The sequence below is a fragment of the Cyanistes caeruleus genome, chromosome 6 (assembly GCF_971803275.1).
Source record: "Cyanistes caeruleus chromosome 6, bCyaCae1.hap1.1, whole genome shotgun sequence".
Taxonomy (NCBI): Eukaryota; Metazoa; Chordata; class Aves; order Passeriformes; family Paridae; genus Cyanistes; species Cyanistes caeruleus.
In genome coordinates this window covers 45,877,196-45,904,156 of record NC_141706.1, presented here as the reverse complement: position 1 = coordinate 45,904,156, position 26,961 = coordinate 45,877,196, and the positions used below count along the sequence as shown (strand labels likewise).

Here is a 26,961-nt window from a genome sequence, read left to right as displayed (position 1 = left end):
CATTTTCTGTCAGAAGGGACTGCCCTCTTCACCTGTAGCTGGGAAGAGTGAACCATCTCTGAAATTCATGTCAGAGCTGGGAAAACCCTGCCATGATCCAGGAAAGATTTTGTTTCGTCCCAACAATGTCTGCTTCTTGGGAAACACCCAGCATCACAACCAGCTTCCACTGTTCCTTGTTCTTGTTTCCTTTCTCCCTCTTCAACAGTCTTTTCCACAGCTGCATGAACTACAACTCTCCCCTCTTGCAGCAGTAAAAACTTCTGAAAAACTTTATGAGCCTGTCCCAAGTCTCCCTCTTGGCCATCATGCCCTTTAGCTAACACTGGGAATTCCTCACCATCTGTAACAGTTCTATTGCTAGAAAATGATGATTTCCAGCCCTAAAATACTCTTTGCTGGGAAGAGCCAATTCTTTGGCAGAGAGTTTGAGGACAGCAGTGTTTCCAGGCAGAGAAGACTCAATTTCAGCTGCCACTGCCTCTTTTCTTTCACCACCAGATAACAGCACTCACGCACTACACTCCTGGAGGATGCCAGTCCTCGCCCCCTCAAACGCACCCCACCTTGCAGTCGTTGCACAGTTTTATTTCATTTAAAATCCGCTGTGTTAAATATTTTTGTTACAAGTTCTGTGTAGGGGGTAAGAGTAATAGACTCTGCAGGCACTAGCAACCCCCTCACCCCTCAATTCATGTGTGCGCTATCAGATTAAGAACTGCCCCCCTCCCCCCAAAACCAGCACCCGTGGGCTGGGATATACATTACAGTGAAGGGCCTGGCTCCCCCAGCTGTGTGTCCCCTGGGAGCAGGCCAAGCCCCTGCACGCAGGAAGCCAGCAGTCAGATCCACTGCCAGTGAGCTGTGAGTCAAGGAGGGTTGCTGGGGGCTGGTTCTCACCCCCATGTCGAGCAAGTAATGGTGAAATGGTTGTCCCCAGGAACAGTGCTACCTCCACAGAGGACACGGGCTCTGCCCACCCCGACAAAAACATTCATGCCACAGTGACTGGGCTGGTGAAAGACAATCTCCAAGGGAAAGTAAGGGAGCTGCCACCCCGTGTTACTGTCTGTGGAGGGAGTGTAACTAGGGCACTGACAGAAGCATGACACCTACCTCAAGCCCTGCTCTGACCAAAACGTTTCCTGCAAGTGTCCTTGGGGTCAGACCACCCTTGCAAGGCAGATGAGTGTGAAATATTTTCAAGCAAAATGTGGACAGGACAGTAGCCTTTCCTCTCCTCTCCCTCCCAGGAACCTTAGTGCTAGGCAATAAAGCTGAACCTGCCATGGAGGGGCAGGGAAGGGTACCCTAGCACAGCAGCAGCAAGCAGTTTCCAGTGGTATAGGACAAGCTAGAGGTGAGAGTTTGGCGCTGTGAAGGAGAGGATGCCACACAGATGGCTCTGGAAAGGCAGTGCCATTAAGTGGTTGGCCCACTGCATGGCAGTTCTTGTGAGATACTAAACCTTCATTAAACAAAATAGGAAAGGAGGTAGGAGCTATCCCGTAATTCCCTCTGGAACAGCTCCAATCACAGCGGAGGGAGAAAGACTGGAATGACCCCTGCCAGTTCCTGAATGCCCTGCATTGTCCCTGCTGGTGCTGCGGCCCTGTCCTGGGTGGGTTGTGTGGGGGTGTGGCTGCCCTACAGGTCGAGCAGCAGCACGCGGGGATCCTCCACCGCTGCCTTGATCTTGCGCAGGAAGGTCACGGCCTCTCTGCCGTCGATGAGCCGGTGATCGTAGGTCAGCGCCACGTACATCATAGGCCGCACCTCGATCTGAGGAGTGACACGGGGGTTAGTGAACTCAGCACTCCTGCCTGCACGGTCCCCTCCTGTGAATTCGGGGAAAACCTGGCTTTTTCCCACCCCAAATCTTGGGCTCAGGCCCTCCTGGATGTGTGCTGCCTGGCAAAATTACCTACCCACCCACCTAGGCTGGGTCCATGCCACGTACAAGATAAGGTCCCTTCCCGGAACTGTTCCCTACCACAAAGGCTACAATCTCCTCCTTCCCACACCTAAGCAGATTATAACCAGTTTGCCCACTCACAGATAGGACAAAGTCCCCTGCACAGCTCAAGCAAGTACCAGGGCCAGCAAAGGTGCCCTATACCCATTAGTCTCTGCTCCTGCTTCACACTACAGTGTTTCAGAAGTGACACCAATCCCTTAGAAGAAAGTCCTCAGTCTGCTGAGCCTTGTCCTTTGTTCACTAAAACCCCTGTGCAGGTCCACTTACCTTGCCTCCCACAGCCACAGGCCTGTCAAAGATGGCATGCATGCCTAAGATGGCAGACTGGGGTGGGTTAATGATAGGTGTTCCAAAGAGTGACCCAAAAACCCCACCATTGCTGATTGTGAAAGTGCCACCATCCATGTCTTCAATGGCCAGTTCATTCTTCCGTGCCTAGAAGTAAAAGTAAGGTCTTAGAAAGCCACACAGATTACAGAGAACAAAAAACAAGAGTTTGGACATACACTCTCTCCAGGAATAAATACTGATTGCAAGAGCTTTGTTTATTGATTTGTTCAGCTGAAAACCAGCACTAATTGCTCGAAAATGCATCCTATTTTTAGAATGAACATCTAGTGGCTTTGGGGAAGTATTCTCTCACCTTTGCTTCCAACTCCTGCTTTTGCAGGAGACAGACACAGGGGCTTCTACCCCAGGGCAGTTCAGCCCTGGCCTCTAAAGACAAAGGTGAAGATACACTATGTCACTAATGCACAGACTGCAGTCTTCTGCAAGGGCAACAAGTAGAGCAGTCCTAGAAGGCAGAGGCACAGCCAGACATATAACTGGATCACTTCCCACAGCACAACTCAGTGTGTCAGAGGTCAGAGATGATGACACAGAGGACCAAATCAATACATGCCAATCCAGCACTTCATTCCTTCCAACCCTCTTCAGAAAACTTTTCTTACCTTCTCCCCCAGCTCGTAGATAGCACGCTCTATGTCAGCAAAGTTCATGTTTTCTACATTCCTAACCACAGGGACCACCAGACCCTGGGGAGAAGCAAAGTCCATGAATAGCAAATTCAATGCAGTGACACACAGATAGCTGTCATGCCGCAGGAACCTCGACACAGCGCCGGAGAGTTCCTGCCTCCCCCTCAGCCCACAGCAGCTGGTTGGCAGAGCTGCCTTGTATCCTGGTAGCCTGACAGGAAACCTGGCATGACACACATCAAGGACTGACACCTTAAACTGAGCCATCATCTTTGCCTTTGTTAGACTATCTCATAAAATCAGCCAGGTCTGTCTGGAGCCAGCTCCACATTGATAAAATTCCTAGGTGAGGCACTGGGAGATTTCAGCTGGCACCTCTTTCTCTCACCTCTTATGCTGGGCCTCCCCTAGACTTTGGGAGAAGACAGTGACAGAACTTCAGTCCTCCTCAAACATCTGCCTCATAGCAGAACCTTGTAATCAAGAGGGTAATTCACTAATTCAACATTTGTAACTCCATCCCATGATCTCCCTGGACAGAAACATGTCTGTGGAACAGCACAGCAAAGTTACTCAGATGACACGATGTTCAAAGCTTTTACTGCCTATGTCATGGATTCATGACAAGAAAGGATTTCCCTAACCTGGCCCTACTCCTCTCAACAACTGAGCTCTATACTGACCCTGTTACCAAATCTCTTATTAAGATGAATATAGAATATTCTTCCTCCTCCGTCTTCTCTCAAAACCTGTCTGAGCACTCCATAATGTATCAGGTGTCTCATTTATACAATCAGTCTTATCAGTTAATTTCTGCTGCAGCAGAGCATGAAGCTGAGCTGCCTCAAAGTATATGACCATCCCACACAAATGGCTGCAGGAAACATGGACAAAGCATCCAAGGTACCTACCCGGGGAGTTGCTACAGCGACACTGATGTCCACATAGTCCCTGTACACAATCTCTTTGGTCGTGTCATCGATCACTAGGAAGAGAAAAAGCTTGTGTTATATATGTAGAACCTAAGATCAAGGGTTTGACAGGCTACAAAATCCTAACAACCTGCTCATGTCTAGCTTAAATGTAACTCCAGAGAAGAATGAGACCTTGCTGTACCTGTGGGAGAGGCATCAGGATAGACAGAAAGAAAACAGTTCACACAGCTCAGTCCTCATCAGTAATTCTCCCCTTGGTTATTCTGTTCTTCTGTGTTTCAGCAAGCACCTCTGACACCTGCAGCAGCCACCTGTACATCAACCAGCAGGCTCTGCCCTCTGCAGGCTGCATATGCACGGCCCCAGGCCCTCTCTTGTCACCCCTTCCTAATCCAGTCCCTCTCAGCAAGTTGTCCTCTACCTATGTAAGTGGCTTTAGCAAAATCAGCTGCATCATGCAGGACTGTCCCTGTTTTTCCTATGTATTTGACTTGCTTCTCCAAGCTACTACTCCTGCCATGGACTTGGCCATTTGCTTTTCCCCATTCTGCCATGTTCCCCAGACATGCAAGTCACCAGCAAGGGTTACCACTTACCTGCATTCACAACAGGCTGGTCCTGCAGAGCAAAGGCTGCAGCTTTCACAAAAGCTGACATGAATCCTAGCTTCAGGTTGTGCTTTTTCAGAAAGGTATCCTTGTGTACAGTTCTCATCTCCCGGATGTTGCTATGAAACACATGATAACACTGGTAAATGAGGAGTTCAAGAAAACACCGTTTCCTCACTCTGTAACACATTTCAGTGCCAGCCCCAAGGATGCAAATCTGTACCACCAAGTGGAACACCGCTGCACACCTCCAGTCTGCTGCAAAACTCTTCATGTATTATATCAACATGGCTCTAAGGTTCCTGACAAAGGATCAAACAGAAACTGGTCCTGGACCACGAACTCCACAGCCAGGATAAACCTGCAAGGCCCACACTGCCAGGCACAGAAGCAAGATGGGGCATGGTGTATTTCCTGATTAAACCTGATGTTGCCACCTATTCTCTGGAGACACCAGTGCTCATACCAGTGTGGCAACACAGACAGCAAATGCAGGTGTGGCTGGGCTGACACAGAAGGGTGAAAAGCCAGAAAATGCCAAAAGCAGTAAACATGCAGGAAATTAAAGCGATTAAAGGAAAATACCTCAATCACTCTGCAAATTCAGCACCAGACAGCACAACACCACATTTGTACCCAACCCTTTGGCTTTGGGAGTTGAGTGAATATTAAAGGAATTTTCCCAGGTGCTATGGTAGTGGGTGCCAGTCTACCCACAGCTCTTGACCAGACAAATCACGTTTTCCCACTGTTTCTATTTATCAAAATTGAGGCCATTTACAAACATCAACCAGGCTGTGGCTACAAGCTCTGCCTGTTCCAGGCTAACACCAGATGCTGTGGAATTGCATGGCTCATCCCTTCCCCCTTCAGAGACCTTGAGTCTTTGAAGAGACAGCTTCACCAAGGAGCAGGATCTTCCATAGTTTAGTGTGTTTGTTTTTCTGCACCTAACCTCGTTTAGGGTTAGGATTACTGCCCAAAGACATTAGTGCCTCCCAAGACACAAGGACTGCAGCAATAAGGATGCAGCCTGCTATGGAACTGGCTCATTAAGGCCTCCTCCTTTCAGACACTGACCCCCAGGGGAAGCAGGAGGCCCCAGCATAGGTCTTCACGAATCAACTTCACCGTAATCAATCCAAACAACATTACTGGATGCAATGAGAGCCCCAGGCTGGCGTAAAGCGACACCTCAATGAGCCTCTGAGAGGAGATAAAGCTGCAGCACTTCCTTCCAATCAAGACTATTTTGCCAGCCTTATTGTTCTGAGACCCAAATATTTACATGTTTTGTCTTAAGGAGTAGCATAGGATTTCACAAGGCAATTTGATTTGGGCACAATTTCCCCTTAATGCACTGTAACATAAGCTGCCCACCCTCCAAAGACATTAGCGTGCTCAGTCCACGCAAGCACTTGAGTCAGGAGCCCCCCACCTGCTTGAGAGGATGGGGAAGGGAATGCTGGTCTGTCTCTGGAAAGCTGCACCATCTGACAGCAAAGGCCTTCGGCCTAAGCAATGCTCACCTGAAAAGCTGATGAGCCCTGGAGAGCCAACTCACTGGAAGTTAAATACCTCTAAAAGCAGTAATCTGATGGAGGGGCAGAAAGCAGGTGCTACATCTTGCTGTCTTCTAACAGCTACTATATTCAAGTGATACTAGCCCCTTTTGGTCTTCTGCTCAACATTTACCAGTCTTCCACCAAAAAGCCCACAGAAGAGGAACCAAAGACTACCCCTATTACAAGTAGCAGATGATTCCCAAGGAACAACAGGCCATTAGGAAGCTATGTACCTCCTCATACCACAATACCAACATGGTCCTGAAGAACCCGCACAGATTGTTGTACACACCTAAGAAAGAGGTCCCAAAAATCAGGCTGCCAATCTCTCCCAAGAAAAACCTGCAAGGATTTGACTGCTGTTTAAAGATGACTGCCTTCATCTGGTTCTACTCATGAAGGGAAAAAGAGCTTTGCTCCTCACCTCATATCGATCTCATTGAAAGTGGTCAGCATGGCACAAGTATTCTGAGCCTCTTTCAGCCGCTGAGCAATACGCTGACGCATCCTATTCATTTTCACCTGCAAATTAAAAAAGTATACGCAGAAGCTGCCTCAAGCTCATGCAAGGGCAAAATGCACAAGAAACCCAAAAGGCCCTTCTCTTGCCATCTGATTGACAAGATGCCTAGGGCCAAGGTTTTCACTCTAGGTCAGGAGCACAATGGGCTGAGTTTATTTCATTGCTCAGCTCAACACACAGTTCACTTGAAAAGCAGTGCAGAAGTGCATCACAGTATAGCTACTTCTGATCTCTGCATTCCTCAAGACCTCCAAGCATGCACAGCTTTCCATGTGGCCAATGTGAGAAGAGCTAAGACTGCTAAGAAAGCAGGTTGCTCTACCACGCTCTCTTAAGAATGCATAAGGCAGTTTCAGCAGCCTCAACCCTTTGCTGAGGGCTTGTGGACAAACCAAGCAGATCACACTGAATCCTTCTGTCCTGAGTCAGCAAAGCTCAGGACAAGACTTTTGCCTAGAAAAGACCCATGCCAGATTGGTCCAGGCTCTTCCTCCACACCACTCGTAAGTGGTTCCCTCATGTAGAGAATTTTCCCACCTGTCACAGCTCTACTGCACTGGGTGTGTACAGGTGGATATGGACACATCCGGAAAGCTCAAGGCTTATGCCAGAGATTATCACCTAGCAACAGAAGTGCTGGCAAGGCCCCTGTTCCCACAGCTTACCCTATGCTCTGATCTGGCACCTTTGGTGGGCACTGCCTCTCCAGGAGGGGCTGCTGCTGGGGCTGCAGCCGGCTTCACAGCAGACACTGAGGATAAAAAACACATCAGTCAAAAAAGCACATTTGTAGAAAACACATTTGTGCTTAAGCAACAAACAATGGAAACAGCCCTGAATTAGGCTGGGAAGGTTCCAGACATAGCTGAGCAATCCAGTCTGAGCATGTGGGGTAATACTGCAGAAGGCCTTCACCATACATGCCTCTTTTTGCTGTCTTTAACCTTCCACAATCTCCCCCAAAGAACAGAGACTTGAGAACAGGAACAAATGGCTGTTGCCTCACCTGGTTTGCTGTCGATGGGCTGAGTTGACACAGGTGGCACTGGTGGCATTGCAGTGGGAATTGGTGCTGCAGCAGGGGGAGGAGCAGGCGCAGCTACAGGTTCAGGGGCTGCAGGAGGAGGAGGGGCTGCTGCTGGTTTAGCCTTGGCAGGCGCAGCTGAAAGACAAGGAAGAACCATGGTAAGGGCACCAGCTTCCACTGGCAGAGATCTGTGAGTCAAACCAACCTAACAAAAGTAAACCCTCAGGCAGAGTGCCTTTATGTTCTCAGCACTACTCAGTTGACAGAAGTCACCACAAGAGAAAGCCATTGTGAAAGTGTTTTACTCATCAACACCCTTGACCTCCTCACTGGGAGGCTGGATGCTACAAAGAGGGCACAGAAGGGAGTTAGGGGAATTCTCAACTAGTTACAGCTAAGAGCTCAGTATCCTCCAGAGGGAATAAAAGAGAAGACCTCCCTCAGAAGGACTAAAATTATACTTTTCTAATGGACCACAGAATAGGAGTATTCCCTTGCAGTTACAGAGGCAGATGGAGATATTATTTAACCTCTCTCAGGATCCCTCTAAATGCCTTGCTTTCATCTTCTGGAAAAAACTGGTGGATACACAAATGCCGGTGCAAGTTAGACATGCTTGACTTACCTCCAGTTTTCCTGAGTTTGAATAGAGGTGTCCCCCCTTCCACTTTGCCACCATCGGGTACCAGAAGGGCTTCGATCACACCAGCTGCTGGGGCTGGAACTTGCACTGATGTCTGGGAAAAAAAAATAAAAATCAGTGAAATTCTCCCAAACATTGGTTGGAGAACAAGTGCCCAATATAAGATGCCAATATGTGCAGATACACATTGTAATTTGGCAGAGACAGCAGCTATGTCTCACACTATTTGCACAAGTTTTTCACACCCTCCACTGGAATTTTGTGCCAATAGTTAGAAGCTTTAGGAGATGCTGGCAGTGTAATGTATAGCCTGATCTCCAGGGTATAGTCAAGAACTGACCTACTGCCAGCATCTTCCTGACAGCAAAGCTGAAAACAGAACTTGGCAGAGAATTCAGCAAGAACTTCAAGGCTTAACAGTCCTTTCAGGGGTGGATAAACTCAAAGCCTAAATTTAAAACAATCTGAAGACAACCTACGGCTTACAGATTTATCCTTTTGTTTAAACACAAACAGGTTTCAAAACTCAAAGCACTCAAATTGGAAGGAGGAGTAGAATTACAGCTCCAACAAACATCAACACCATGATGATCAGTCAAATGGATGAGTAAGAGTTATCAAGAATTCTAACTTAAGGCACAGCAAGTTTTCATACTAGATGAGAAAAGCTTTTCTCCATGAAGAGAATAGGAGACACAGTCAAGGCCCTGCAGGCTCTAGGAGCTCTGAGCAGGAGAGAAGCCATACAAGGTACCTGCTACGGAACTAGACGAAGTTTTGGTCCAGAAACTCCTACCTTGTCTGTTTCAATCTCACACACCACTTCATCTTCCGCCACTGTGTCTCCAACAGCTGAATGACAGATATGAAGACCACTGTGAGGAGGGAGGTGTGCTCCGGCCTCCCCTCTTTACCCACAGCAGTTTCCCACACTAACCCATAACTTTTTCACCCCAGTTCTCCACAAGTTCTCCTTTCTAAAGAAAAGACTAGCTCAAGCAATCTACTGCACAGTTAAGAGTCTGATTCCGGCTTAGACATCTCCCTTCATCCAAGACTACCCCTGACATAGAGGTGATGAGGCAGTTAACTGCAATCCTTTCCCCTCAGGAAAGCTGCAATTAAATGCCTCATTTGTCACAGACTGAAAGGCACAGAGCAGGATGTCAGCCAGTGAACTGTAATGCATCCCCAAGGTGTTCAACACAGCAGTAAGAGCAATCAGAATTTCAGGGAAGAGGCAGTTGCTTACCTTTCTCCCACCTGACATCTCCTTCTGTGACTGACTCTGCAAAGGCTGGTGTGTTCACAGTAACCACGTCATCCCCTGTTACAGAGACAAACAGACTTGACTGCATTCAGAGCTAAAAAATTATGGCATTGCTTCATTCTTGTCACCACAACTCTGGTAACGGGGGTAGGCCATCAGACATCAATTGCTGCCCGTCTCTTTGTTTCAACACTGATCAACATTTAAACACCAGAGAAACTCACAATTGACTGAAAGCCACATTGTGACAGGAATGCCAGACAAAATCTTTAAGGCCCTGGGGATATAAACCCTGAGTCATCCATGCAAGAAGGACAGCAGTGAGCCTTGACTAAGGATGGAAGGTAGCTGTTGGCAGGACAGCAAAAGGTAGCAAAAGAAGCATCACATCCTGACTTTTTACTTACTATGTACTGCAGTGGTTCTGAAGTAGCGGACAGTGAAGACACTGGAGCTATTTACTCTGAAGAAAGAGAGACAAGTATGAACACAGAAGAACATTCCTCTGCAGGCTGTCCGCACCAAGCTCAAGTATAGAATTTACATTTGCTTAACTGATCTGAAAGGCTGCTCGGCTGTTCTGATGTATTTGTTCCAAAGGACCCCTACTTACTGTTCAAGCTGCAACAATCCAGTAAGAAAGGAAACATTACATCCTACCATCATTAGTGCTCTCAGAAACTGAGTGAGAACTGACATGTATGGAATTTTAATTTAGACAGACAACCCAACAGAACCCTTGTGGTTTGAATACTGATTAAAGGGTGACCTGGCCAGCCCACACAATGCCCAAGACTAGTGCAGCAACAATTTTTTTACCTCCAGATTAGGACTGTCATCTCTACAGAAGTTGTTAGATTGCTCCAAAAAAAAAGAGAAAAGCACCATAAATTGCCTATGGCAACACATTCAAAAAACAGCTATTTCCCTCCACCACATTTCTTCACAGGGAGCTGGCAACCCCAAGCATTCCAAAGAATGATTTTTATATCTACTGACATCACATTTGGAAAACTGAAACAAACGTGCTTTAGCATTTCCTCTAGCACAGGCTACTCTGTACAAACAGACCAGTATTTGGGCTTTAATGCATGTACTCTTATGGTTATTTCTCCAAATACATTTTCATAAGACCACCTCAGTAATGCAAAACCTGACATGAAAAACAGTGCTGTGAATGACCCCACTTCTCCTGACAGAAAATCTACCAGGAAACCTCACAGAACAAACAACACCTCTAGTCAGATAAACAATAGAAATCCATTTATTTCTGGTTTCTTCATTCCAGTCCCTTCCCTGTCCCAGTATCTGGCTGCAGACAAAGCCTGTTTTCAGTTCCCGACCTGCAAAACCTAGATTTTGTTAGGGCTAGCTCCATGGTCTTATGATGGACACAAGGATTTCATGACAGCCAGCGACATTCTGTTTCTCAGACCTCAAATCTTATCATGGCTAGAGCAGCCCCAGTCTCCCCACATGACAGTTTTCCTGTGGATACTTACACAAGCTTCCTGCTGTTTGTGTAAGCCAGTCCTTGGCTCCCAGACACACCTGTGAATGAGAAAGGAGTTACCCACAGCAATATTATCTAGCTGTCCAGCCCTCAAGTGTCCCCGTCAGATAAAAGGAGGCAGAGAACACCGCTGCCCACCCTGAAAGAAGTTTGGGACCAAACAGAGAATATATCCATGCAGAGACACCTCAGTGCCATCAAACCTGCCCAGAACTTGCCAAGAACAGTGGTCTTGCCTTCATCTAGATTTATAGGGATGGGAAAAACAGACATAGCTTGACAACAAAGCTAATAAGGATAACCTCGAAAAGGGCAAAAAAAGCAGGAGCTACCCTGCTGAGAGCAAAATCAGGAAACAGCTATGAGGAACCACCTCCAAGACTGCTGAGTTATCCACACCCATATGAAGGGTAGGAGCAAGGTATCAGCCCCGTAAGAGGCACCCCCAAGAAGCCTCACAGTCACAGAGACAGCTAAGGAGGAAAAAAAGGACTGAAAAGAGGGTGTAGGGCAGACTAATGAGCCACCATCATTACTCTTCTCTGCCCACAGAAATCATTTTCCAAAACTCACAACAGGGAAATACTTGCACGGCCTCCCAGTTTCACATAATCCACCGTTCCCTTCCCACACTGCCCATATGCCCTGACACTGCAAATTTTACTATGAACTGAACTCCTGTCCTTTGTCTCTTATAGGGCACTGGGCAGTTTTCCAGACTGATCTTAAAGAGGGTCAGCGTAGTAACTGGAGAATATAATTATCTCAATTACACAATGGCAGAGGGAAGAACCATTTCCCCACTTGATTTTTCAAAAAAGCAGCACAATTTCTACACCATCTCCTACTAAAGAATTGATATTGGAACTCTAGAGACCAAAAAAGATAAGCAGATTTAACTGGTTTTTCAAAGTGGAATCAGAAGTGAGTGAAGTAATGCTATATAAACACAGTACAGCTAGAAAAAAACAGAGCTCTAAGGAAAAACAGTTTAAGCACTGAAGCAGAGTTCACAGGCACACGAGATTTGACACATCACTTAATATTTACCCATCATTTTCAAAGGACTTTATCAGAGAGCTAAGGCTCTGCAACAGCATGTGCTTCATGCACTGCAGTGCTTGAAATACACTGTGCTGCTGCTGTGAAATCTTCACCAGAGCAAAATGGATCAGGCAGCATGTACCACAGGCAAAGGAGGCACTCCCATGGAAACTTAGTTCATTCCACTGCTTCTTCACTACATGACTGACAGGAATAAACCCCAATCAGACCTATTACCAACCTCCATCATCAGCTCTGTTCTTTTCTAGGTAGTCTGAAATGAAATAAAAGTGTAAGACTCACCAGACAGAGGGCATCTTGCCAGAGTACAGTTCCCCTGTCAGAGAGAAGAGGATGTATCAGTATTGCAAGAAGACAAACCCATCCTAGAAGGACTTTGGTTTTTCCCTGAGATCTGAATCAGACGCAGAATCCACCATTCTCATACTCCACTCTGCAGGCATGCCACTTTCCCAGTGTGCTAGAACAGGAGAGCACCTATGCCCTTCTCTAGCCTTCGTTTCCTCCCAGGGTGCTTTATGATGCAGTGATGCTAAATTTGATGCTTTCCTTTTCCATTCTGGATTCAGAAGTTTTGACCTTCTCATGCACACTTTCCTCTTTAAGAAGGAATAGATTTCCAAAAAAATTTGCTATGAATGAGAAGGTAAAGGGTAGCTACTGGATATGATGAAAAAATATCCCACGATGTTTACTCCTACAGTCATGAATGCAGCATCTAGTTTTTTTTTTTTAATTTTTTTTCTAAAACTATGGAGCCTTTGAACTCCAGAAGGCCAGAATCCCTCTCAATGGCAAAATTTCTACTGCTGTCAGTTAGCCAGGAATTCCACATTCTTTGATGTTTCACTTCATACCTGTGTAATCATTGACTGCACTCCTAGCTCAGTAAAACAGTGCTCAAAAGCAGAAGACATTTCAAAATATTCCAGTTGCTTCCCCTACTGTTATTGCATATTTCTCTCACATCAAACCTGCAGGATTGGAGAAGCTAAGAGCAGTAAGTGCAATAGCACTGTCACCATGACTGAAATGCACTTGACTGGCTTAGAACAACAGCAACTCAAGAGCTCAAACCAACCTTATCCAGCAGCTAAGGTAAAAGTTAGATTTCCTTCACACCTTCAGCATCTGAAGTTTGCATATAAGCCCTGATTTCAGCTTCAGCAAAGCAAACTGGATGGGATATAACTGACCTTAAATATCAAAATTTGAGGAGCTGTGTGGCAAGACAACACAGAGACCAAGGACCAACAATATACCTAAGTTTGGCACACCATCTACAGGACTAAGTGCTGCAGCATAGGAAAACACATTCCATGAACACTTAGTATCAAAACTAGTAACAGGCCTGGAATCAAGCCCTTGGTGGTTTAATTATCCAAGCTCACAAACAGATTTGACTTACTGGATATTAACACAGTCAACTCAATGATCAATAGGCAATTCAACAGGGTTATGATTAGCTGTGCCAAGGATGCAGGCAGCCAGTCTGACTTACTGCTAAGCTCCAGTACAACACCATGCAGCTACCATGCCTGCCAGTTCACTGCAGGGATCAATGATCCTGAACCAACAGTCCTGCAAAACTGGCTTCTGGCAGCACCTGCTGGAGCCCCTGCCCTAAGTCTGGCTGGGTAAGGGGAAGCAGGAAGCACTGTGCAGATTTTGTAGTCATCTCAAATGCTACAATGCCTGATTTTGGTGCAGCACTGGCCCCTGCTAATTTAGATCTGGTTTTTGTAGAGCCAGCTCTAAGCCAGGATCAGTAAGATAAACTCCAACTTAACTCTACTGGGTCAGCTGTCTAGAGCACCACAATCCTCAGCACTCTGTATCAATCATATTTTTCCCACTTTCTGTAGTGTCCCAGATAGCATGGAGTCAATCACAAAATGAGTATCAAGCGACCTGAATATCCCTGTATCCATTAATGTTTCCCTGGGCACTTTATTAAAAAAAAAGTGGTTAAAGGCATTCCTAGCATGCCAGACAGTAAATTGTTAAGAAAGGAACAGCCTCAGACTGAAGCAAAACCAGGCAATTTTATTTGCTCAGGACCAGTTTACTGTGGAGTTAAAACAAAAAGGAAAGTTTAGAAGGCCTGTCCTAAAATAAGTCGCTGTGAGAAAACACATCTACAGCTCCCTTCCATCAGTGGTGTCAAGTCTGTGTTCTACAAATGCAGCAAAACTAAGGAAAAAATTGGTATCACTCTACCTTTTGTCTTTTAGGTTAAGAAATTAGGGAAAGAGCTTAATGTGAAGAGGAAGCCACTACTAAAAGATACTGTGATTTCTCTGACTTACATTCTGCAGAACTGATGCATGTCTATCTCTTAACTACAGTACCTCAGAGATGAATATTCAGCTTTAGGAGACTCTGGACAGGGCTGCTTCCTGTTCTCTTTTTTCCCCTGAAGGAATCATTCTGATTGCATCTGTTCTTGGATCACTTGTCTAAATCTGCCCTCTGCCTTCTATTGGAGTTTTTTCAGTAAGAATGGAAATATTTCAGTTTTGCTAACTGGCATTAGCACTTACAGACACTTTTAAAAGACAGTCTTCAGTTGGGGAAAGAAGTCTTGTTCCAATTAGCCAGTGACTCATGTACCAAGTGATTAATATTTCCCTCTCGTTTCACATGACTTCTCAGAATTGCTTTTATAACTGTTATTACGTTGAAGTGACCCTGGCATGCACCATCCCAGTCCACACCTTTCAAGGAGCCACCACCTTCCAGTAGGTCTCTACACACTGAAATGAAGGATGGAATACATCCTTTATTTATATATAATACATAAAGCAACAGCCTGTATACCAACAGCGAGGGACCAGCTCAGGTAAGGATTCTGGTGAAATTGACCGTGCAGCCCATTTCAACGGAGGCAAACCAGAAGGCCAGTGCTGTGCAGCTCCAACAACAAGCAAAGCAGCAATTGGTTCTCCAGCCACGGCTTCTTGAGAGCAAAGCAGCTGCTGCTTCGACAAGGATGAGCACAAACCACTGCTACCTGCAAAAACCCCACAGTGCATCTTTCACAGGTACCAAAACAATTATATGTAGCATGGGAGGGCAGATGCCAAGAGAGGATGGAGGTAACCAATGCTGAGTGGTGAAGGATACTGTTACTAAGACAACAGGCTCAGGACTCCTCCAGCATGAGGGAAGATCAACCACGGAAGAAAAAGTTCTTTATGAACTCCTGCCCAGGTAAACAGAAGGATTTGATTCTCAAACCATTTCACACAGCTCCTGATCAAATGGATCTTTTCTAGGCTAGCTCTTCTCTGGACTTTTTCACGTATCCTTCAATGTCTGCCTGCCCCTGCCCCGACTCTTACATGCTACACGCTATTGATGCACAGTCATGGTTTCTACTTGATATGAGTTCAGGATCTTTTCTTCTTCTACAGTCAAAACCCACTCAACCCTTCTTCACCCTCACTGACTCCACTCCTCTCCCATTCAATCCCCCACTCCTGAATTTTGTATGCGTCTACTGTTCTCACTTCTGCCATCAGAGGTTTGCGAAGTTCTGGAATTTCTACCTCTCCAAAAAGCCTGTATCACATCATAATCAAAAATTTACTTCCTATATTGCTGCTGAAATGCATATCAAACCATTACTACAACTTTACCAGTACATCTAACAGGTTAACTACCATTCAGCCTAAAACCTCCTGATTTTCACACTAGTTTTGTAAAAGGTTTAAATATTCCATCTCACTTCTCCCTGTTCTTTAGAATTACACAGCACCACTGAGAGCTGGCAAAGTGTAAAAATTGCTAAAACGCCACTTTAATAAGCTTGCTTAAACTGCATTACAGTAAATTTGTCTCTACATATGTGTATAACAAACTTTAACCATACAGTCACTTGTAAGTTGTTCAAAGTTTTACATGGATACACGCACATTTATAAACACAAACGTGAAGTTACAATACAATCGGCTGTCAACATTTGGTCGCCTGCATTTACAGGATGTCTAAAATCAAGTCTTATGCTCTAAGACTGCAGCTGGTCACTGGAAGAGAAGTGACCTTCCTTATCCTGTCGGTACGCACATGTATGTGTGTGCTCATGAAGCTGTGCATGTTCGCTGTTTAAATGGAAGATGTGTGCAGCAGTCACTGAACGACAGGACCCAGCTGGCCAAGGGCAGCCCCAGGGTTAAGCAGCTATTGAGCTCTGTCAGCCCCCGCTGCAGCCAGCAGAGGTTTCCGCCCTTTGCAGCGGGTCACTGACTGCCCTGCAAGCCGAGCACAGAATTTAAACAACAAACCGCATACCGGTTTGTTTCCGTTCCTGCACCGGGCGCACCCGGTCGGGGAGGGGTCTCTGCCAGCGCAGGCCGGTGGCTGCCAGCAGCGAGGGCCCCAAATGCTACAGCCCCTGACAGGCGGGGACGGTGGAGCCCGAGAGCGGCGGCGTTCAGAAGCCCTTCCCGCCGGTCGGCTCTGCCCGGTGCCGCTGCGCCGCCGCCGCCCTTCCCGCCGGGTCGGGCCGGGCCGTGAGGCAGCGGCAGCCGCTAGGAAGGGGCAGCGCCGCGCTCACCGCGGCCCCTGCTGGGGGCGGCCTCGCCGTCCCCTCCTGTGTCCGGCCCCGCCGTGTCCCCGGGGCGGCGGCGCCGAGCGCCAGGCAGTAGGGGACGCGTCCCGGTGCCCTTGGCGCCGCCGACCTCACCCGCCCGGCCGCCGCCCTCCCTCGCTGCCCCGCTCCCCGCGGCCGGTGCCCGCGGGCCGTACCTGTCGGAGGGCGCGCAGCGAGCGGCCCAGCGCGCGGCCGAGGCAGCGGGACCGCCACAGCGGCACCATCGCGGCAGCGGCGGCGGCGGCGGGAGGGGCCGCAGGGCGGACACCGGAACCAGGCCCGGCGTGAGGCGGAAGCGCGCGGGGCCGGACCAAGCTCCCCAGAAGCGGGGGGAGCAGCGGGGGCGGGACCATGGCGGGCAGGGGGCGGGCTGTAGGGCAGGGCCAGGCCGGGACCGAGGGTCTGCTCGTAATGTTCCTACGTAATATTCCTCGCCATGTAGGTAATAATACGTGTATTGATGCATTCCATATAATATATGTCATATTAAATAGTATTATATATAGATCACATTCACATAAAATATCTATGTATTACATATGTTTGTATAAACACACGCGTATGTATATATAGATGTTATAATATGTAACTGTATATGTACATGTGTAATAAATAGCTCTATGCAATACGAAGAGTGTCGTTTCACGACGCTCTTGGAAGCAGCTCTGGGTGGCTGCAGGGCAGCTGTGGCCGTGGTTTTCCTGCTCACCTTGGCGAGCCATGGGGCTGAGCTCCCGTGCGATTATATTGCTGCAAGCACCGCCCCGTGGGATGCTGCGTGCTTAGAAATGGGCAATGAGCTCACCTCACCGTGGCAAACAGGAAAATGGGTCCATAAGTAAGCCCTGTTCTTCAGGTGTGCTCTGTATGTTGTAAACATTTCAGAATTCCCCAGCCAGCTTCTGTTTTCTGTTTTCTGCTTCCAGGCAGGGAACCACAGGTGGAAGAAAACCCAAGGAACCTATTTACAGATTCTGAGAATCAGCCTGGGATAGTTATAAAAGGCTGTCTGGCAGCCAGTCATCTCTCAAGGAGCCAAGTTTGGGTTATGCACATGTGCTTAATTTAGCCACTGCTTAATAATATATGAACAGTAAACTGCAAGCCTCAAAATATGAGATCGTTTTCAAAGGAAAGAGGTTGAATAAAAATCAACAGGGGATAGTCTCTGAGGCTTTGAGGATGAGCTGACTGCTCTAATAGAAAGTAAGCAAGCCAGAAAGGGTCTCTGCCAGGGATTTCTCTGTGATCTTTCAGAGGCTAATATGCTTGAACAAGCATTGACCACCTGATGTCAACTGCTTTTAACCACAGCCTCCTGCCTACCCAATGAATACACTAGGCATTGCCATGCTCAGTAAACATGTGGAAGCAAAGCAGATGAAGCCCCAGGAATGGCATGCACGGCTAGACTTTGCCCACCCATCCACAGCTCCTGCATGAGAAGTGTCTGACAAGCACATGTGCTGCTGGGGCAGGTAGGTTTGTCCTGGGGCTGGGGTCAGGATGTGCTCAGCTGGGAGTGATGTGAGCTCTGCTGGTGCTGTCTCTAAAGCACCCTGCAACAAGCAAGGGACTCTGTGTTGCTGCATGTCCCATTTCTTAGCCATGTCCTATGCTGCAGACCTCCAGGACAGCCAAAATGCCTCTGTGTGCCCACCGTGTCCCACGGTGTGGGACATCAGAAACACCTGGCCGCTTTCCGTGGAAGATGGCTAGCTGGTAGGATCTGGGCCAGCTCCTTCCTTGCCTGTGGCACCGCTTGTCAGCCTGGTGTATTTGCATTGTGTCACCAACAGTTCACCATCCTGGGTCCTGAATGGGGTTTCCGGCCAAATTCCGGGGGAAAATTGCTCTTGCGGGCCTCTTCCCACCTGGGCAGCCGGCAACTCGGCACCTGATAGCCCTTGCCTGTCTGGCTCCAGGGGCGGTGAGTGTGGGAGACAGCAGGGAAGGTGGCTGGATGCTGGTGTTGGACCTGACCTCCTGGATGTCCATCTGCATATTCAGGAGTCGTTCCCAGCTGGTTGGCTGCCTCCGGCCTCCCCACTCCCTCTTTAAAGGCCCTGGGCGCAGCGGGAGGACGCGCAGCGCTGCCTCTGCGGCATCCCGCGTTCCCGGGGCCCCGGTACCCCGCGCCCCGGGGGCTGCCCGCAGCCGCAACACAGAGGGATGTGGCGGCTGGGAATTGCCGTCTGGAGGGATGGCATGCTGCTCCGTGCACGGCTGTCCCACCGAGGAGCACGCAGGTAGCCCATGTGGGGTGGCTTCAGTTTTGGAGAATGCGCGCTGACCTCCTCTTCTGAGCATCTTCATTTCGTTCCTGTCTTTTTCTTGAGGTAAGAGGAGTCTCGGCTGCTTTTCAGTGTTCTGGAGGGTGGCACTAGTGAAAGCTGCCAGTAAGAGCAGGAACCAGAGCATGCACCCTTTAACTTTGTGGGGAAAGAGCTGCATCAGCAGGAGGAGTTTGCTTAGGGCAGCACCTTCTGGTCCTGCGGTGCCGGGGATGCTGTAGCGAGGAGTCAAGGCCACCCAGAGCGAGCTGCCATGGCCTGGGACAGGAGGGTCTGCTCCCTCCCTCCAAAGCTCCAGAAGAAAGATAGTGGTGCTGGAAACCTTAAGCAAGTGGAGGTCACCTTGCCAGCTCAGGGTTGATCTCCCTAAAGGAGGTGTATCACCCAGGTTCCAGAGGGCTGGGAAGCCTCAGCACAGGGGACAGATAAGCTCCTGACCTTGCTGTTGAGCACAGCAGATGAGAGAAACTGTGAGCAAGTGTCAAAAGAAGGTGTTTCTGTAGAAAAACAAGTGAGGTTGCAGGACCACACCACTGAGGAAAGGATTAAGGGTGGATGGAATCCATGACTGCCGTGTTTGCTGTGTGACTTTGTTGGGTGCAGATGGCAGGCTGAGAGGCAGCTGCAGGCAATGGTGAAGCTTGTAACACAAGGGCAAGGCATGATGTGGAGACCTGCTGGCACCCTGGCCTTGTGCTGGCTGTGGATAAATGGAGCAGTTTGAAAGACCCCTACAGCAAACTCTTGGGAAAATGAAACCCTTATGGTCAGGACAGGTGGGGAGACAACACAGATCAACATGTGGTGTAAGATAATCCAGAAAATACTTGGTTTGTCAAGACTATGGCTCTGCAAAAGGTAGAGCTCTCCCAGACGCCTGCCTGGAATTCAGGGGTGTTTGAAGAAAGGCAACCTTCTAAAAACCACTGAGAAGAAACCCCTTTTCTACACTGCCTGGAAGACTTGGCATGGTACAGTAACAGGGACAGCAGACTGATGGTGTTAAAAACACTCAGGCACTTCTGGGAATAACAAAAGAATCTCAGACTTTAAATGTGCCCGGAAAAGACAAGAGCTGTCCTAATTTAGTAGTGCAAAGCCACTGCCAACTATTGTGGATAAGGAAGAAACACCCCAAAGGGAGGATTACTGTGTAATTACCCAGGATACAATGTTTTACACCTTCTTTTGCAAAGCTGTGTAACCGGGGAATGAGTGGAGGGGGTGGATCCCTGCTTGGAGCCAGCATGACAGTTTTAAGCCTAGGGCTGCTGGCTCGGTATTTTTTCTCTCCCCTGATAATCCCCATCCTCATTTCTTTTATTAAGTGTTTTGCCAAGCACTTAGGAACCCCATGTCGTGTTAGCCTGAACATCTCGGTGTATCCTGCTCACAGCAGGTCTCATTGCACTTTTACCCTCTCCGTGCCCTCCTCCACCAGCCTGTTTGTGCAGGTGCAGCCCCCAGATGCTGCCACCCATCCCCAGCTCTGCTGGCAGGAGCTGGGGCCAGCAGAAGTGGCAGTGCCCATGGCCTAGCTGCCTGTGTGCTGTGAATACCTTCACCAGGGATTCAGATGCTCTTCTGTGCTCTGCCAACACCCAGGAGCACCCAAGCCCACCTCTTTGCCCAGGTGCGTGTGGCAGAGGGCTCTGCCTGGTGCTCCCTGACCTCACACCTGAGCCCACCAGCCCCGAGGGCAGTTTCCCCAAATGCCTCTGGTGTAGGTGCAGCTGGTGTTGTAGGAAGTCTGTGCTGCCAGGCACTGCCCGAAAGCAGGTGAAATTACTCTGGGCACGATGAATACCTGGCTGGTAGGTGGGAGGTGTGGTGGTGCCCTGGGCATTGCTGCTGTCATGTGACATCTGACAGTCTGCTCACAGGTTTTGCAGTGCCTGGAGGTTTATGCCTGGGTCATTCCCTGGTGAAATAATTTTTTCAGGGGAGCAGGGATGCCATGGAAATCTGGGAGAAAAAAAAATCTCTGTCCCTGTGCTTGAAAAACTGCTGTATGAGGTCCTGTTTCTTGCTCTTTCTCCAGTTCCACACCAATAACAGGCTGAAACATCAAACATCTGTGAAGCCTGCCAGTCTGTCCAGGCAGGAAGAGGATACAATGGACAGCAGGACTGGCTTTGAGCAGGACAGAGACTGTGTCACTTTAGGGCATGGCCAGGGGCTGAAACTGGAACCCTGTTTCCAGACTGACTCTCTCTTGCCTTCCCCCAATGCATCTCCGATGCCACAGTTCCTCAGCCGCACAATGGCTGCCAAGAACCTGGATCCCACCATCCTTTTCCCTTCCTCTCAGGCAGTGGCCCTGCCTCATGAGTACAAAGGTGGTGCATGTCCTGGAGAAGAAGCACAAGCCCTGGCTTTCCCCAGGAGCCGTGCCCCAGCTCCTGTGCCCTGTGCTGGTGACCAGCTCTCCAACCAGCAGCCACGGGAGCAGCTCTGCGACCAGCACTTACGAGCCAAACGGGCCAGGGTGGAGAGCATCATCCAGGGCATGAACCTCCCACCAACCCCTCAGGCATTTGACACGAGCCCAGAAGCAGCTTTTAGGCATGAGAGGGAAAGGGGTGGTGAGATGCCCCAGGAGAGCAAGAGAAAGCCAAGGGTGCCCCAGCAGGGCGAGGGGGCAGCTGGACGAGTGACTCCCACAGGGGGAACTTCCCATGCCAAGGGCTGTCAGCAGCTGAAGGAGCAGCTCTGCTTTTTAGAGCAGCAGTTGAGGTGGCTTCAGGAGAAGTTCTACCAAGTCTGTGACTCTGAGGATGCTCCCCAAATCCAGGAAGAGTCTGAGAAGGTACAGCCACTGCCTGGAAAGCCAGAAGACAGACTGAACAAGGACAGTGCTACTGCCACCAGCAACCCACACAAAGCGCCTCTCAGGAGGCATGTCCTGAGTGGGCTGGAGGAGGCTGAGGACAGAGGTGACACAGGTGGCCTGCCCTCTGTGGTGAGGGTACTCTCACAGGCACTGAAGCACGAGCTTGCTGTGGTGACATCCCAGGTAGTGGACTCTGTCCTGAAGGCTCTCTGGCCGAAGGCAGACAGACACATCCAGAAGCAGCACCACAGCCTTCCGATGCTGGGGCCAGATGCCAGGAGAGAGTATTCCGCTGGTGGGAAATGCAGAAAGCCACTTGCTAAGCCATCTCCCATGAATGCACCAGGCTCCCTGGGCTCACTCCAGGCTGAGGTCCTGCCAGGAGCTTTGAGGAAGAGCCTGGGCTCTTATGCTAGCTCCTTCAATTCAAAGGGGGTCAAAAAATCCTCTCAGGTACCCAGCATGGGTTATTCACTGGGCTCAGCCACCCCTGCCCAGCACAGCCAGCTGCTGAGCCAGCTGTTGGGCTACAGCCAGCACAACCCCTGGGGCAGCGACTCCCATGAGAGCCCATCTGCTCTGGAGAGGGATTGTCCAGAGGCCCTCAACTTGCACTGGGGAACCATTAAACTGAGGTCATCAACTGTGAGACAGCAGCAGCACCATCCCCTGCCCCTGAGCCCTGCCAACATGGAGAACCTGGTACTACTCCCGGCTGGCAGGGATGGCCACAGTGAGCTTCCAGCTGCAAATGACAGAGTGCCCTTTGCCTCGACCCATATATCCTTTGGGGGCAGCTACAGGTCCCTGGGGAATGTGCTCCCCTTGTCCTCTGGAGCCACAGCTTGGCACTGTCCCTACCAGTCTCTGCAAGGCCAAGGTCCCTGCTTCTCCATAGGGGGATAGAAAGGTGTGGGCAGGAAAGGGGTCCTAAGCTACAGCGGGGCACTGCCACTCCTCAGGATTGGTCAGATGCTGTAGCATAGCTGTGGGTATAAGCCAGGAGCTACCAAGCCTGCTCTTGGGCCACACTGGGGGTCCTGTTATCCTAAACTAATCAACAGGTGTCTCATGGAAATCCTGGTTCTCACAAGACAGGGAAGTGCTTTGGGGAGCATTAGCTTCCTCAGGGATTCTCAAGGGAAAAACCAGTGGCAGCCAAGGATGAACCCCCTCCGCCCCACTGACAGGCCATGAGGGGCTATTGTGGGCACTGGGCATGTATGTGTCTGGGGTGGTGCTCAGGAACACGCCAAGCTCAGGGTTTGCTATGTGTAGGCTTTCCTTGACCCCAAGGCAGATGCAGGAGGCGCTGACCCCCGGGCACCTGAAGAAAGCCAAGCTGATGTTTTTCTTCACCCGCTACCCCAGCTCCACTCTGCTGAAGACCTACTTCCTTGATGTGCAGGTAAAAGAGCAGCCAGAGCTGGTGCTGGGTAGGGCTCCCATGTGGTGTGGTGGCACCTAGCCTGCCTCCCTGGGGAACCACGAGGAAAGGGCTGCTCTCGTGTCCCTGTCTCTTGCTGGCAGGAGATGGGGGATAGCACCTATTTCAGCATGGGCTGCCCAGGAGCAGGTGCACAGGGCTGTGGCAGACCTGGGCTGTCAGCTCTTCACTCTGTGCAATCGAGGTATTCAGATTAAAGCACACCATAAGTGCGCCTTCTCACTGCAGGGCAGCTGGGATCCAAATCTCGGTGTGGAGAACACCTCAGACACCCTGATGTCGTTACCCCAGCTGGTGCTTTTGCAGCCTTGGGGCAGGGCTGGGTTTGGGTCAGTCCAGCAGTGCTTGGCTGGGTTTGCAGGGGCTCGTGGGTAGGGAGGATCCAAGGTGGCATAACACCATCCTCTGGCTCTCCCCCCACCAGTTCAGCCGCTGCATCACCTCCCAGCTCATCAAGTGGTTCAGCAACTTCCGTGAGTTTTACTACATCCAGGTGGAGAAGTTTGCCCGGCAGGCCCTGCTGGAGGGTGTTGTGGACGCTTGCACTCTCCAGGTCTCCCGGGACTCAGAGCTCTTCCGTGCCCTCAACATGCACTATAACAAGGGGAATGACTTCGAGGTGAGCAGGGGGATCTGGGGGAAGGGGGTGGTGGTGTTTGCAGGGGTAAGGAGGAACCATGCCCTGGTGGTGTCACTGGCTGATGCCTGTCTCGCTGCAGGTGCCAGGGCGGTTCCTGGAGGTGGCCAGCCTGACACTGCAGGAGTTCTTCAGCGCCGTCAGGGCGGGCAAGGATGCCGACCCCTCCTGGAAGAAACCCATTTACAAAATCATTTCCAAACTGGACAGTGATATCCCAGAAGGGTTCAAAGCTGCTGGCTGCTCCCAGGAACTGCTCCACAGCTGAGCCTTTGTGAAAGCAGCCCTGGGTTGTATGTGCAGCCACCACGTGCTAAGCACCTCATGGGCACGCTGTACAGTACCTGTTGTTTGGGGTATTCTCTCTCTGAGGGCCATGCCTCTCTGTAACACAGCTCCTTAGGTAAGGCCTAGCACTTGCCTTGTGCTGGAGTTTCATGATGTATGTTTTATTCTGCTGCTCAGAACTGGTGGGGACTGCCAGAAGGGAGGGATAGAGACAAAGCCACCAGGCTGGAGCCTGAGAAGTTGCCCTGGCCCAGCTCTCCCCATGACCCTGGCTGAGCTGCCTTCATTCTCTCTTCCAGAGGGTCACAAACCAGGGCAAACAGCCTTGCTGTTTATAAAACAGGAAGAAGTCCTAGTAGTGGGCAAAGTTTCCTTGGCACAGCAGACTAGCGGATGTGCTGAGTCCAAAAAGCATGACTCAGTTTCTGTCCAGATACAACACACCAGTGTCCAAAGAAAACAGCTGGTGAATTCCAGCATTTCAAGCACTCCATGGGGATAGTTGTTCCTGTCTGGGATATGTAAAAATGATGTTTGTTGTAGCCAGCAAGAACAACACTCTCCTCCACCTCCCCTGTGCTGTTAGACAAGACCCTGCCCATGCAGCTGTGTGCTGTAGCCAAGCAAGTGTGTGCTCCTCAGCAGTGTTCTCTGGGATGCTGGAGGAGAGCAGGGGGCACAGCCAGCACTGCTTGGCACTCCAAAGAGCCTTCATCAGCCCATCACCTGGGAGGATAACTCCATGTTAAACACCCACACATTTTTCCTTTCACCCTGTTCCTGCTGGCAAAACTGCCCCACGCATCTCTCTTCTGCACCCTGCCCTTGGTGAGAGAGGAGAATGTTATTTGGGATCCATCAGTCCCTGTGGGTTTAACACAAGCTGGGGAAGAGCTGGGCCTTGACATCTACAATTCCATTACTGTAAGGGTTGTAAAGGAGGTTTCTTTATCCTGTGGCAAAGGCTTAATGACTGCTTTTCTCCCTGATGGAACATGGAGCTTTGTGTTAAGGGCTCTCTAATCCTGACAGAGGTGGCAGTGGAAAGGAAAAGGAAGAGGAGGGAGTCCTGACAGGGGCCTGGCACGAGGGCACTGGGAGGGCAATGATGAGCAACAACATACCCATGCAAAACCCTCAGGGAGAAGAAGACTGGGAAAGGCCAAAATAATTTTGGGAGTGCTGTAAGGTGTCAGCTGGTATTAGAGTGCAGCAAGTGACTCTTGAGAGGAGAATCGCAGCTCCAGCATCAGATGAGCACATGGGGTGATCCACAGGCAATGCATCTACAGGAGTAAAGAAGTGGTAACATCAGGGCACAATGGGAAGCTCTGAAATAGGGGCAGTGGTTCCCCCCATCATGAGTGTGGCCACACAGATTTCCTGCTTCTTTTTGTATTTTTATTTCCCCAATTTTGTATATTTTACAACCCCAACACCAAATTTATTTGATTCCTTTTTAAATAAACACATTATTTAAGTCACCCCTATCCATCTCTATAGACCTATTTGATAATGTCTGTTCTAAAGAGTTATCCTAAGAATTTCTTGCTATTTGTTAGGAAAAAATAACACTCCAGCAAAAGGGCAGTCCTCCTGCCAGCATCTCTGTGGGGTCAAGCAGGACACACTAACCAACACCAGCTCCTTTAAACCTGCCCCCTCACCCCAATGCCTCATGATTAGTCTGCTCTGAAGTGCAGCTTGTGAGGATCAGGAAGTGGGGGAGCTGGGGGCAGACAGAGACATATCCCAAAGCTTATGGGTGCTGGACTCATATGTACAAACATTGGATAAATGCTGCTGCTGGTACCATGAATGTGCCATTCCTGCAGGCAATAATGACCTCAGACCTTAAGTAATGCTTTGGATAGGCAAAAAACAAAACTGCTGGAAAGTGAAACGATGGCCTGGCTTAGGGAAGGGTCAGCAAATTCATCTGTCCATAGCTGAATAATCAGAGAACATAAGGGACAGGTTTACTGGAGACATCCTGCTGAAACAAAGCCTTTTTACACAGAGCTCCTGGTGGGGGTAGCAGTTTCTTGCTTCCTGTGGTAACATGCAAGCCTGTGAGTGTCAGTAAAACAGCAGGTGGGGGACAGAGGACAAGACAGTGCCCCAAATCAGAGTCATGCAGTGGCTGAGGTTGTAGGAGACGTCTGGAGGTCATCTTGTCAAACCCCCTGCTCTAGCATGGCTATTGAGAGATGGTTGCCCAGGACTGTGTCAGAGGGGTTTTAGGTATCTCCAGGTAAAGAGGGACTCTACAACCTGGCCATTAATGAAGACATTTAACAGGACTAGACTATTTGCAGCAGTATATTTTGCTCCAGTGCTTACCATATAATTACTAGTAGGAACTAGAGAGCTGTGTATTACACTGGTTTTTGTGAAATGTGGGCCAGTATGACCATGACAAACAGCATCTGGCATCAGCTATCCTTTGCTTGTGATGAGGTCTCACTACTTGTATCCATGGGTTCAATTCTGCCCATGTAGATTTTCAATATGACAAAGAAGACATAGAGAAACAAATCCAAGAAACCCCAAAACAGACAAAAGCCCACCTGAACCCTCTCTCTAACCTCCCCCACACCAAACAACAACAAAACAACCGAAAAGCCCCCCCAGCATGGCTGGAGAGACTCTGCAAAGGACTCAAGATCACAGGGAACTTGTATTGGCTGGCATCTTCTTTGGCAGCTTTTTAACCCGTTTACCTTCAGCCAAGTGTGACAGAGACCACAGAAGTGTCAGA

The 26,961-nt window shown here is 49.3% G+C and overlaps 2 protein-coding genes across 2 annotated transcripts; one reads left to right on the top strand and one right to left on the bottom strand.

Moving 5' to 3' along the window:
• Positions 1-567: 567 nt before the first annotated feature.
• DLST (dihydrolipoamide S-succinyltransferase) lies at positions 568-17,091 on the bottom strand. Its single transcript, XM_086893322.1, has 15 exons — positions 16,857-17,091; positions 12,390-12,423; positions 11,032-11,080; positions 9,937-9,992; positions 9,512-9,586; positions 9,056-9,111; positions 8,242-8,353; positions 7,596-7,751; positions 7,255-7,340; positions 6,491-6,588; positions 4,490-4,620; positions 3,870-3,943; positions 2,932-3,015; positions 2,246-2,413; positions 568-1,782 (listed from the first exon to the last, which is right to left on the bottom strand). Exons 1-15 carry the CDS (start codon positions 17,052-17,054, stop codon positions 1,648-1,650), a joined length of 1,512 nt encoding a protein of 503 aa, XP_086749448.1. The 5' UTR covers positions 17,055-17,091; the 3' UTR covers positions 568-1,647.
• Positions 17,092-17,627: 536 nt separating this feature from the next.
• Positions 17,628-26,726, top strand: PROX2 (prospero homeobox 2). The gene is made up of 5 exons (XM_086893325.1): positions 17,628-17,907; positions 18,016-22,631; positions 23,125-23,236; positions 23,700-23,894; positions 23,995-26,726. Exons 2-5 carry the CDS (start codon positions 20,953-20,955, stop codon positions 24,178-24,180), a joined length of 2,172 nt encoding a protein of 723 aa, XP_086749451.1. The 5' UTR covers positions 17,628-17,907; positions 18,016-20,952; the 3' UTR covers positions 24,181-26,726.
• The last annotated feature ends 235 nt before the right edge of the window (positions 26,727-26,961 follow it).

What these genes read in the sequence shown, in the direction of transcription:
- DLST (XM_086893322.1), bottom strand. Translation starts at nt 17,054, where the DNA reads ATGGTCCCGCCCCCGCTGCTCCCCCCGCTTCTGGGGAGCTTGGTCCGG. An exon ending in AGATGTCAGGTGGGAGAAAG is followed by an intron (nt 9,112 to 9,511) that starts GTAAGCAACTGC and finishes TCTGTCATTCAG; the next exon opens with CTGTTGGAGACACAGTGGCG. An exon ending in GTGAGATTGAAACAGACAAG is followed by an intron (nt 8,354 to 9,055) that starts GTAGGAGTTTCT and finishes TTTTTTTCCCAG; the next exon opens with ACATCAGTGCAAGTTCCAGC.
- PROX2 (XM_086893325.1), top strand. Translation starts at nt 20,953, where the DNA reads ATGGAAATCTGGGAGAAAAAAAAATCTCTGTCCCTGTGCTTGAAAAAC. An exon ending in TCCTTTGGGGGCAGCTACAG is followed by an intron (nt 22,632 to 23,124) that starts GTCCCTGGGGAA and finishes CTTGACCCCAAG; the next exon opens with GCAGATGCAGGAGGCGCTGA. An exon ending in CCTACTTCCTTGATGTGCAG is followed by an intron (nt 23,237 to 23,699) that starts GTAAAAGAGCAG and finishes TCCCCCCACCAG; the next exon opens with TTCAGCCGCTGCATCACCTC.